This window comes from Rhinoderma darwinii, chromosome 7 (assembly GCF_050947455.1).
Source record: "Rhinoderma darwinii isolate aRhiDar2 chromosome 7, aRhiDar2.hap1, whole genome shotgun sequence".
Taxonomy (NCBI): Eukaryota; Metazoa; Chordata; class Amphibia; order Anura; family Rhinodermatidae; genus Rhinoderma; species Rhinoderma darwinii.
Genome location: NC_134693.1, coordinates 135468423 through 135481455, shown reverse-complemented (window position 1 = coordinate 135481455; position 13033 = coordinate 135468423). Strand labels below are relative to the sequence as shown.

The 13033-nt window shown below is 43.6% G+C and overlaps 1 protein-coding gene across 1 annotated transcript; it reads right to left on the bottom strand.

Annotated features, from left to right (window-relative positions):
* Positions 1 to 920: 920 nt before the first annotated feature.
* Positions 921 to 12326, bottom strand: UQCRC1 (ubiquinol-cytochrome c reductase core protein 1). Its single transcript, XM_075831767.1, has 13 exons — positions 12238 to 12326; positions 9575 to 9715; positions 7203 to 7289; positions 6653 to 6782; positions 5963 to 6161; positions 4316 to 4395; positions 4040 to 4155; positions 3420 to 3563; positions 2938 to 3098; positions 2629 to 2714; positions 2455 to 2543; positions 1328 to 1403; positions 921 to 1162 (listed from the first exon to the last, which is right to left on the bottom strand). Exons 1-13 carry the CDS (start codon positions 12298 to 12300, stop codon positions 1098 to 1100), a joined length of 1437 nt encoding a protein of 478 aa, XP_075687882.1. The 5' UTR covers positions 12301 to 12326; the 3' UTR covers positions 921 to 1097.
* Positions 12327 to 13033: the final 707 nt, after the last annotated feature.

Below are 13033 nucleotides of genomic sequence, written 5' to 3'. Positions count from 1 at the left end.
TGTGCATTTTATCCCAGACTCCATCACCCCTTCGCTGTAATCCTATTGGTAGCCATAACTGCCGCATACCTGTTTTCATACCCTACAGCTGATTTATGGAGGTAGTAAAATGAATCCTGAGCTTTGTAAAAGATAGAAGTTACATTACTCCTAAAATGTCTGTATAATTGTATAACTGCTCTTCTAACATGTCAGAGATTTCTATAGCAACCAGAAATACAGCCGGGGGCGGCATCATTTCTGGTATTAAGGGAGGGTAACCCTGGTAGAATAGCTGCTCTGGAATAATCAGGATGAGATTAAGAGTACGGCCACCAGAGGGCGCTGCTGCAGAGCGGATCTCAACTCGAAGAATAAATCCTGTGATTGCAGCAGAGGAGGAACATTCCCATAATAACAAGTAAAGGTCTAAAGAACACGTGAAATTGCAACGCTTGCCCGGCAAAAGTCACACTTCGCTGCTACTGTAAATGCTGCGGAATAACCGCACAGAATTCTGTTGCAGAAATTCCGCAGCATTTATGCTACGTGGAAATCCCGCCTTATAGTCGCAACCGTGTGCAATGCAAGAAGGGTGTTGTGTGACCTTTGAGGCTACCTAAGGATGAGCTGATCGTTGGCATTCCCACTGCTGGAACCCCCCTACAACGAGGCGATATTGCAAGACACACTTTGGCTAATAGGAGGAGGGTGCCGATGCCGCTATATAATGTCCCATCAAAGGGATTGTCCCAAGTGACGAAAAATTTCCAGGAAGACCGCCGAAATAAAAAACGTTAAAATAACATGCGACAATCAGGCCTAGAAGTCGTCTAAATTACTTCTCTGAGTTTCTGCTTCCAGTTTTGTAAAAGCCAAGATGATTTGTTACCAGCTGTAGAGATCCAGTGAAACATGCAAAACTTCATGAGGACCCATCACACCATTTAAATTAATTTTATTCCATGTTCTTTTCAGCAATTCTGAGAATAGACAATTGTGGACGTCTTTTACACAAGTTCTGCAAATGTTCTACCTGGTGAGACGTTCTGCAGGTTTTACACAAAATAATAAAATATCTTCTTTCTTTTCCAGAGCAATGTTGGGTTTTATGGAGTTTAGAAACGCAGCCAGTACATGGCATTGCGGATACGGTTGTAGTCAGGAACCTGCTCAACGGGACCTGAGAAAAGATGAAGGGATGACAATGTAAATGTATTTATCTCCAGCGGAGATGCAATCAATAAGACTACACCTGCGGCTCAGCTACAAAGAGAAATCACACATGAACTGAGCCCAGAGGATTCTCTGCCCTAAAGTTTGCACAAAAGGAAAAAAAAAAACGTACCAACTGAAGCAACAGCAGGACACCGATCATACAGGTATTTGGAGCAAACGGCCCTCAGTGTCTTGGCATCGATAGCCTGTAAGAAGAGAAGATGGATTTTGATATATACAGGACTGCAGGATCAGACTACACAGGGTTGGTTTGTAGTCTGTTACCATGGAGACACAGTCTTATACACAAAATAGGTGGATTATTTTTTTAAATTCAAGACTATTACTAAATGTTAATCTTGGGACAAGCGCTTTATTACCTACCCACAGGATAGGTGATAAATGTCTGATCGCTGGGACCCACACCCATCAAACGAACGTGGGGTTCTGAACCCCCATTCCTACTCACTGCACAATCGCAGTGGGAAAGAGCTTGAATGAAGTAGAGGACGAGCATGCAGCCTTCGGCTCTATTCAATGCCTATAGGACTGACAAACACAGCCAAGCGGTGGGGCCCCCCATTGTTCAGACATTTATCACCTATGATGTGATCAGTTGATAAATGTTAATCTTGGGACAACCCCTTTAACCTTGAAGCTGCTTGTGTTAATCTATGCACTTTAATCTCCAATATTGGTCTAAGGCTTCGTTCACATCTGCGTCGGGACTCCGTTCAAGGGTTCCGTCCGAGCTTTCTGTCAGGGGAACCCACGAACGGAATCCAAACTGAAATAAACGGAAACCATAGGTTTCCGTTTGCATCACCATTGATTTTAATGGTAACGGATCCGATGCAAATGGTTTCTGTTTGCCACAGTTGTTGCAAAGGTTTCGTCGTTTTGACGTAATGAATACCGTAGTCGACTGCGCTATTCATTCCGTCAAAACAACGAAATTCTTAAATAACGTTGACAAACGGAAACCATTTGCACCAGATTCGTCACCAATGAAGTCAATGGTGATGCAAACGGAAACCTGTGGTTTCCATTCATGCGTTCCCCTGACGGAAAGCTCGGACAGGACCCATGAACGGAGTCCCGATGCAGATGTGAACGATGACTTAGACAACCACATAGCCATCTGCACAAACAATAGGATACTAATTTCTGCAAAATTCTGTAGTCTGCGCAGCCTGCTCTGAAACAACCCCGAAATTAAGCATTAAGGCAGATGTTTATCACGAGGATGATACTCACATCAATTCTGGAATTCCATTCTTCCAGGGTGATGCGCTGTCCATAAGCCAATACCTGACGCCCAATATCTTCACACACGGGGGTCGTTCCTTATAATAAAACCACAAAATAGAAGCAAATTTCCAATGTGAGCTTTGCTATCCTAGCGCTTTCCACAGAAAAAACCCCACCTACCATCCAACTGGGCCACCAGAGCGGTTTTCAAGGTCTTCTTAGCTTGGACCAGCTCAGCGTCTGTTGCACTAGTACAAAGACGCATCCTGTGGAATGAACAATAAAAACACTTAGGATTTTACTATAATGCGGCGAGTGACCGATAAGTATATTGTGTACCGTGTAACACTGCATTTCGCCTGTGGTGGCGCTGCAGGAGAATTGAACAGCCACCACAGATTAAACCTGATCGCTAGGACTCTTCTAACAAACAATTGTCCCTTAAAACAGAAATAAGAATTACGCTTTTCCGCTGCGGTCTTTGCTTACCACTCTCCCTGAGCCACGTGGAGTATGTCTTCAATGCTGTGTTTATCAGTCACAATGTGAACTCCGAACAGGCCTGTGTCAGAGTAACGGATATTGAAGGACTGGAAACTCTGGCACAGATTGTACTCGGCTGCGGCCCTCGCAACATTGCTGGTAAGGTTCTAAAAATATAAAAGGGTACAGTTTGTGTGTGTGTTTGGTGCAACTTTCAAATGTATTAAAAAATCTTTTTACTTTTTGTGTTACAGCTGCTCTGTATCCTGTATACAGAGCAGCTGTATCATGCGCTAAGACCTGAATCCGTCAGTCCCGCGGACCTGACGGGTTCAGCATCAACGGGTCCTGCGTGATCCACCTGTAAACTTTCACATCTCAGTTATAAACTTAGATGTGATGGATAACAGGTGTATCCTGTGTGTCAGAGACACAGGACTCGCTTTCACTGAACCCCCTCAGTCCCGTAATCCCCTAATCATTCTTACCTTCCCGCCGCCATATGTAGCATCATAGTTGCTAACGATGGTATTAGCTAAAGCCAAAGCAATGTTATCGGCGCTGTTCCATCCTGGCCCTTCAACGGCAATGGCGAGGTGAGCCAAGGGCAGGTCGTCATTGCGGGCAGAGAGCTATAAGCATACAAATGGAGGAAAGAAAAAATGATGAAAAAAAAACAAAACAAACACAAATGTAAAAAAAAAGGAATGAATAATTGGGGATATATTGCGACAATTGGAGATCATACAGGAGTTATTAGCAATGGCAATGAAACTAGAGCAACCAGTAACATAGCATTAAGGCTATTGATAACAAATCATTGACAGTCAAGCTTTACGGAGTCATGTACCCCAAGTACCAGGATTCAGAAGGAAAGAGGTAACACATGACTACAGGATCAGACTACACACAGGGTTTGTTTGTAGTCTGTAACCATGGAGACACATTGGAGCTGTATTCACAACATGGTAGGAAAGTTCAAAACAATCTCCAAAGTTGCTTTGAGTTTTGTTTATTTTAGATGCATTGGAACTATAAAAACTGGTTGCAACTGCTCATACCCGACACATCACATACGTAAGATGTTCATTGTGGGGCACATACTCACCGCACTTCCAGTAAACCTGCAAGGGGCAACCACAGGGATAACATCGTTCTCATATTCTGAAGAAAGTCCACCAAAGTGTCTTTGGGCAAGGTCACACAGCTCCTTGTGGTTGATACCTGGTGACATGAGAACTGTATATAGTGTCTGGGATATACAGATCCAATAAATAATCATTTCTATCTCTAATATGAGGGGGGGTTGGAGAGGGAGGAGCATTTCACCACCATAACAACAGGCTGGCTTTCTATTATGGCTCAGGGATGGATGTAACGTTACCTCCGGCTGCTGCAAGGACCATACGAGGTGCCTTGTAGTGTAGGTTAATGTACTCAAGAAGGTCGGCCCGTGTAAACCTCCTGGAAGAAAAAAAATATCTTTAGGAATCTATATATTCATGCCTATGTGATAAGAGTACATGTCCTAGATGAATACCCTACTATGGTCAACATGATCAAATATTAACCAGTTCAGGATCGGGCTATTTTGAGTCTTCAGGACCAGACACCGTTTAGCCCTTTTTAGCACGCGTTAGTTAAATGGCTATAACTTTTTTATTTGTTGGGCTAGCGACGTGATTTTTGCGATGTTTTTTTTCCGTAGACCACGCAGGTTTTTTTTATTATCGTTTTTATACACATCCTTTTTGCCATTTTAGAATTTTTATTCTTAAAGTTTGAAAATAGTAAAAACAATAAGCTTTTTTACGTTTCAGCAATTTTTTTTGGGTAATAACATAGTTTTACCCTAAAATAGACCTTTTATTTGTGATCGTCGTTCTCTACTGTAAATTTTAATATGTTACGTCTATATTAGGGTAATTGGGTCAGGGCTAGCGTTACGACAATGATTGGCGGGAGGGGATCTTTTTTCGCAGTGGGTATTTAATGTGTATTTATTATAAAAAATTTTGCACTTTACGTTACTTTTATTTTTTTATTACTATGGTCTGTCCCTCAAAGGTCAAAACAGACCTTTGGAGAACTTTATATATTTTTTTTCTTTCTTTTACACCATGCTTTTCCACTGTAAACTGGAGCTGCACAGAAGGGAAATCAGCCCTCTCATAGTCATGATTGTCACTAATAGGGCTGTGCTGGGTCTTGTAAGACCCAGCAGCAGTCTGTCAGTAACGGCACCCGGCGATCATGGTCACCGGGAGGAATAGAGACAGCGCCGCTGCTGTCTCTATTCATATACACAGCGTTCATTGAGCGTTGTGTAAAAAGACATCGGAGAAGACAGAAGCAGTGAAAGCTTCTACCTTCTCCTCAGGGTCCCCGGCAGTCACTGACAGCCAGAGACCCGACATTCAGCTGCCCGATCACTCGGGCAGCAAGTTAAACCCTGAGCCGTAAAAAGTCTATGGCTCGGGTTTTAAAGGACCCCGACCGTAAAAATACACAAAAAATTGGGTAAGGGAAAAGAGGGAAAAGGGGGGCAAGACTTATTATATTTATGTTGAGGTCGCCTTCAATTATTATTGTTGATACCGACAATTGAGTAGGGAAAGGAAATCCAATGCAATGTCCCCTTTAATTGCTATGGAAAGTTTCCATAGCAATTAAAGGGGACATTGCATTGGATTTCCTTTCCCTACTCAATTGTCGGTATCAACAATAATAATTGAAGGCGACCTCAACATAAATATAATAACAGTCTTGCCCCCCTTTTCCCTTACCCAATTTTTCGTGTTTTACATTGGTGGTATACACCTGGGCAAGAACTGATATTCCAAAAAATAACAATAGGAGGGTCTCTCCTTTCTCCTTTTTCCCGTAAAAATACAGACAGCGGTCGGGAACCAGTTAAATAATGGGGCCAAAGACGGATATAATGTACACTGCACAGTCCGTTTTCCCCCACTTACTCCGCTGTATTTACAATCCCTCCCACCACATACATGTATAATAATGAACCACTCACTTGACATTTTCAGATGGCCCCAAAACGGTCTGGCCTAGGGGAGTTCCTTGAAAGGCCGTGGCATGGAGGTAATCAAACGTCACTTCTTGAAGGTTAGATTCGATCTCCTGCATCTCCCTCAGCACCACCTCACGTGTCTTCTCGATCTGAGAGTCCTCCAGGCTCTTATTCTGAACCACATCAGCCAGAATCTCAATAGCTGAGAACAAAGTAGAAGATCAGACACAAGATTTCCAGTCCTGGTAGACCAAGAAACAGCGCAGCGGCCGAGGAACATAAGAGCATCGTTTATAAATAAGGCTGGAGCTACAAGTCATTGTGTAGCCCCAACCTTAGGGCGCATTCACACGATTGGGTTAATAGTCCATATATTTATGGGCAATAATGTGAGGGAGCAGGAAAGGGTTTCCCTTTCTCAATATGATACTAAAGCTGCAGGAAGTTAGAGACGGCCGTAGAAAAGTATATAAAACTGTCCTGAATGGGCAGAGAACCTAAAAGGAAAAACCGGACTAGACACAGGTTGTCGCATGAAGACAACCCTAGGATAAGCCTATAAGGGCATATAGAAGACATATAGGGGTGCCACGCTTGGGAGACCCCTCTATAAGCCAACCCTAAGAGCAGCTCCTCCTCTTGCAGACTTGAGTCGTCACCACACACGTCATGTTCACACTGCGGCCATCTTACCTTTAGGTAGATCCTTGGACAATGCCTTGATGTAGATAGCCGTCTGCTCGCGTGTTGTGTATGTACTGAGGTGCGCTCCCATGCTCTCTACCTCTTGTTCCAGGGCAGCTTGGGGGCGCTTCTTTGTTCCCTAGATTAAGCAATCAAAATATCTTTCCACTAAGCTTATATTATTTAAATCCATTGTCTCCATCTTTTTCAAAACCGCACACCCGGTTCATCTGATATACACACCCGGCTGCTACCTTTCAAAAACAGCGCCACACCTGTCCACAGGTTGCGTACGGTATTGCAGCACATTCTATTCAATAGATCTCAGCTGCAATACCAGACACAACCCATGGACAGGTGTAGCACTCATTCCAGAAAGCAAATCAGGCGGCTGCCAGGAACAGTCCATACAGCTGAGGTGATCCCACTAGATCTCCTCACTCTTACAGGGACCGGCATTGTCCCCTTTTGTGCCACAGACCGGTTTGTGCTATCACTACTGGACTAGCGGAGACGAAAGCTTCTTTAGCATCAAGTAAGCCTTATATCAATATCTCACCTTGAAGGCCAGATGTTCCAGGAAATATCCGGCTCCGTTGTTCTTTTCATTTTCATAGCGGCTGCCACTTCCAATCCACACGCCAACCTAAAGACAGAAATCAAAAAGGTATGTAGAGAAGTCTAATGACTACGTCCTGCAGATCAGATCCTGCTATGCTAAAATACAACAACCTACTATAACTGGTTACTAGTACAACATTTACCATCAGTGAATGGAAACCTACTTGCTTTCATCCAAAGGCTGAAAAGTGCGAGGCTCCCTATAGCGTATCAGAGCTTTATCTTGGAAGAATGTATTTACATGAGACGTTTTTTTGTTGCAGTTTTTGCCACGATTCATGTTCTGGTTTTGTTACGAAAAAAACTCAAAAAAAAAAAAAAAAAGTATTCAGCCTCTGGATGTAAATGAGAACATGCCCATTCACTGACAGCAAGCAGAAATTTTGAAAATGGTGACAAACAAAACGCAAATATATGGGAAAGTTGCAGAACATCTTTATGGCAATTATTTTTTTTTTTAAATAAACACCCTCCTAACAGCATTATGCATCGGATAGACGTATAGCATTACATGGACAGCCTATAGGTGGCCATACAAGTTTACCCGCCAGTTTAGGCAGGACTGGCTGACCATCTAATGTGTTTGGGGTGTCACAACTCTCCCCTGACAGCATATTGTGGGGAGAGAAGGATTCGATATGTTGGATTTCATCATGCCGGGACCTTTGCTCTGACGGGAGACGTCCGGCAGCAGCTTATTACTCCCTTCTCCCCATTAAGTACATGCACACTGGGCCAGGCCATGCAAGAATATGTATGGGGGGGGGGGGGGTTTGGGGTTGGGTGAGACAGATGTTGGACGAACAAGTATGTCTGATTGGCTTCCGCAAAAACTGGCTTTTTTTTCATGCGTACGACCGTCCGTATGGCGTCAATGTGGTTTCTGCGTGTCATCGGTTTTTCTCTTCCGTGTTTCTCCTCTGCAAGAACTTCTTGGTTTTACTTTTCTTGCCTGTGCATTTCTTTAGCAACTGTTGCGTGAAGCACAGGATGTCATCCGTGTGCGGTCCGTGTTTTTCACGCGCCCATAGACTTCAATGGGCGAGTCTGATCCGCAAAAACGGACCAGAATAGGACAACACGGTCATTTTCACGCAACGGATACATGCACCGTGACAAACCATAGATGTGTGAATAGCCCCATTGAATTGCATGGGACAGTGTGCCGTCAGTTATACGCTGGTGTTAAGAAGCCTAAAGCCGAAATCAGACGAATGTGGGGAAACTCGGATGTGAAAAACATCAGTTTTTCACATCCGAGTTGTCCCCGTGCGGGTCCCGTTTTCACGGATCCCCATAGATTGAGTCTACGGAGGGATCCATGAAAACGGAACACAACAGGACGTGTTCTATTGTCCAACGGACCCTTCACAACGGCAGTGTGAACGGCCCCATTGAAATACACGCGTCTGTATGACAGACGGACGTATACCATGGTCGTCTGAATTTGGCCTTAAAGAGGCTCTGTCACCAGATTTTGCAGCCCCTATCTGCTATTGCAGCAGATAGGCGCTGCAATGTAGATTACAGTAACGTTTTTATTTTTAAAAAACGAGCATTTTTGGCCAAGTTATGACCATTTTCGTATTTATGCAAATGAGGCTTGCAAAAGTACAACTGGGCGTGTTGAAAAGTAAAAGTACAACTGGGCGTGTATTATGTGCGTACATCGGGGTGTGTTTACTACTTTTACTAGCTGGGCGTTGTGTATAGAAGTATCATCCACTTCTCTTCACAACGCCCAGCTTCTGGCAGTGCAGCACTGTGAAGTCACTCACAGGTCCTGCATCGTGTCGGCACCAGAGGCTACAGATGATTCTGCAGCAGCATCGGCGTTTGCAGGTAAGTCGATGTAGCTACTTACCTGCAAATGCTGATGCTGCTGCAGAATCAACTGTAGCCTCTGGTGCCGACACGATGCAGGACCTGTGAGTGACGTCACAGATCTGCACTGCCAGAAGCTGGGCGTTGTGAAGAGAAGTGGATGACACTTCTATACACAACGCCCAGCTAGTAAAAGTAGTAAACACGCCCCGATGTACGCACATAATACACACCCAGTTGTACTTTTACTTTTCAACACGCCCAGTTGTACTTTTGCAAGCCTCATTTGCATAAATACGAAAATGGTCATAACTTGGCCAAAAATGCTCGTTTTTTTAAAATAAAAACGTTACTGTAATCTACATTGCAGCGCCGATCTGCTGCAATAGGAGATAGGGGCTGCAAAATCTGGTGACAGAGCCTCTTTAAGGCGTACGGTATGGCCACCTTTACATTCACGTTCCGCTGACCACTGGCCGGACTTACAGTACAGGTGGGTTGTCCTGATTCTTCGGATGCAACGCGCAGTCCATTGTCCAGACTGCTGATCTGGGTATCGGGAATGTTACTTAATGTTTGCGCGTAGGACAACGCGCTCCGATGCCTCTTCAGACACAACAGTGCAGGCTGCAGAAGGAAAAGAAAGTGTAAAACGAGTTACTCGGGTCAAGTCTGAAATAGAAATTGCTGCAATCGTGAACCAAATACACGTAGCGTCCGGCCGCCATTTCTTGTGGAGGACCCGATCACGCCTGACACAGGAGCAGGGCTTAATAGTAGAGGACAGAAAATGGCGAAACACGGTGAATATACCGTATTTTTCAGACTAGAAGTCGCACACCGGTTTTAGACCTCAGAAAATAGGGAAAAACTTATTTCATATATTACAAAGAAAAAACTATTTGATAAATAAAAAAAAAGAATCTGTTTTACCACATTCTGAGAGCCAGAACGTTTATATTTTTCGTTGTTTGAGCGTGTGAGGGCTTATTTTTTACGGGACGAGCTGTAGTTTTTATTGGCACCATTTTTTGGGCACTTTTTATTTCATTTGTTTTAGTAATAAAGTGACCAAAAAAGAGAGATTCTGGCGTTTTTTTTTGTTTTTTTTAACGCCGTTCACCATGCGAGTTAATTAACGATATATTGTAATACTTCAGACATTTACGAACGCAGCAATACCAATTTTTTACATGGGAAAAGGTGTTTTTTCCTGAAAATGTATCTGACTTTATTTTTTTTTTTTAGTTCCACTAGGGGACTTGAACCAGCGATCGTTCGATCGCTGGTACAATTCACTGCAATACAAATGTATTGAAGTATATTGTCATTTTTACAGGCCAGAGGCACGGTTTAGCAGAGGAAGACAGACCTGAGGGCCCCCGGGCTGCCATGACAATCATCAGCACCCCCGATCGCGTTGCGGGGGCGTTGGGCTGTCGGAAGGGGCCGTCCCCCTCCTAACGGTTTAAATGCCGTGGCTGCTATTGACCGCAGCATGGGGTTTTCCCATGAGGGACATTTATGACATATCCACAGGATATGTTGTCAGATAGATGCGGGTCCCACCTCTGGACCTGCACCAAAATCTAGATCGGGTCCCCCTAAACCCCATTCTAGCTTTTTGTGCTCACGCTGCCTCCCGGCCACTTACTGATAACATGGTCGAGAGTTATGGAAACAGCGCAGCTCAGCGAGTAAGGCTTCGTTCACATCTGCGTCGGGACTCCGTTCATGGGTTCCGTCTGAGCTTTCCGTCAGGGGAACTCATGAACGGAATCCAAACTGAAACAAACGGAAACCGACAGATCCGGTGCAAATGGTTTCCATTTGTCACCGTTGTTTAAAGGTTCCGTCGCTTTGACAGAATCAGTTCCGTAGTCGACTGCGTTATTCATTCCGTCAAAACGACGGAACCCTTAAACAACGGTGACAAACGGAAATCATTTGCACCGGATCAGTCACCATTGAAATCAATGGTGATGTAAACGGAAACCTCTGGTTTCTGTTTCGATTCCATTCATGGGATCCAGTGATGAATTAACGGAGCCCAGACGCGGATGTGAACGAAGCCTTATGCTGTTTCCGTAACTCCCGACCATGTAATCAGTAAGTGGCCGCGAGGCAGCGTGAGCACAAAAAGCTAGAACGGGGATTAGGGGGCCTCATTCTAGACATAAGTGCGGGTACCCAGAGGGGTATCTGACATTTAAGACACGTCCTGTGGATATGTAATAAACGCCCCTCATGAGAAAACTTCTTTAACTAGTTATATGGCCGGGAACTGCGCGATCGCTGTTCCTGGCCGTTAGAGCAGCGCGTTATTCATCACTCCGCTTCCCATAAAAAGTGATCAAAAAGGTACCAGGAAAATCGACATTTCACAACGCAAAAAACAAGCCCTCGCACCGCTCCATTGATGGGAAAATAAAGTAATAGGTCGTATAATACGGCGACAATTTTTTTTTTTTTTTTTTAACAAGTAGTTTCTATTTTTTGCAGAAGTAGTAAAATATATATTTTTTTAAACATGACAAATTTGGTATCGCTGTAATCGTACAGACCCGCCAAATAAAGTTCACATAACGTTTTTATCATAAAGTGAACGCCGTACAAAAAAAACCCATAAAACAACGGCGTAAACGCTTTTTTTTCCCATTCCACCTCACAAGGACTATTTTCCCAGTTTCCCGCTACATTACAGGGTACAATAAACGGTGCCGTGAAAAACCACGACTCATCCCGCAAACATCAAGCCCTCGTACGGCGATAAAGACGCAAAAATAAAACGGTTACGGCTTTTGGAAGGCAGGGAGAAAAAAAGCGAAAACAAAAACCAGAAAAGCGGCTACGGCAGGAAGGGGTTAAATATCGGTCATACAGATTAGGTGAGAATTATAATTCCTATATAATGGACTAGACTGTAATAATAAGATTACACACGGGACTAGATGTTATTGAGCATTGATGCGCCGGGATTCCTCATAGACCGGGGCTCGGCGGCCGTGCCGTGTGCTGGGACTGGGTGACCTTCACCACCGAGCACAACAAGCTCTCTATACTCCACCCCTACCACCTATATCAGAGGATAAGGACTACCGAACAACCGCCCTGACACCCGCCGCGACCCGGCAGTAAACTGTACCCACCGAGCGGGCGGTAAAGAAGGCTTTGCCCGCAGCGCCACCGGCTCTGTACACGGAGGCCGCCATCTTCAAAGTGACAGTAAGACATCCGTGCGCATGCGTAAAGAACTACAAGGAAATAGTACAGTTCTAGTATGTTATTCGATTTGAGCGCCCTCTGTCGCTTGGAGGTCACGAGTGCATGTGGTTTACTAGAGAATTGCATTAGGACATAGGCTGCGTGTTCTTCATAGTAGAAAAAGTCCAGTCACAGCTGAAATGAATGTGTGATGTAAGGTTTGTTTAAAACAAAAAAAACAAATTCACTCCAATAATTTTATATTCTGCCCCTATATGCGAGAATATAATTACTATAATACTGCTCCCTGTATACAAGAATATAACTACTATAATACTACCTCCTATATACAGTAATATAACTACTATAATACTGCCCCTATATACAAGAATATTACTATAATACTGCCCCCTATATACAAGAATATAACTACTATAATACTGCCCCTATATACAAGAATATAACTACTATAATACTGCCCCCTATATACAAGAATATAACTACTATAATACTGCCCCTATATACAAGAATATAACTACTATAATACTGCCCCCTATATACAAGAATATAATTACTATAATACTGCTCATATATACAAGAATATAACTACTATACTACTGCCCCCTATATACAAGAATATAACTACTATAATACTGCCCCCTATATACAAGAATATAACTACTATAATACTGCCCCCTATATACAAGAATATAATTACTATAATACTGCCCCCTATATACA

Coding starts and splice junctions, on each gene's coding strand:
- UQCRC1 (XM_075831767.1), bottom strand. CDS start 12,300: ATGGCGGCCTCCGTGTACAGAGCCGGTGGCGCTGCGGGCAAAGCCTTC. Junction 6,162..6,652: donor GTCCAAGGATCTACCTAAAG/GTAAGATGGCCG, acceptor CTTTGTTCTCAG/CTATTGAGATTCTGGCTGAT. Junction 3,099..3,419: donor CTACATATGGCGGCGGGAAG/GTAAGAATGATT, acceptor TTATATTTTTAG/AACCTTACCAGCAATGTTGC.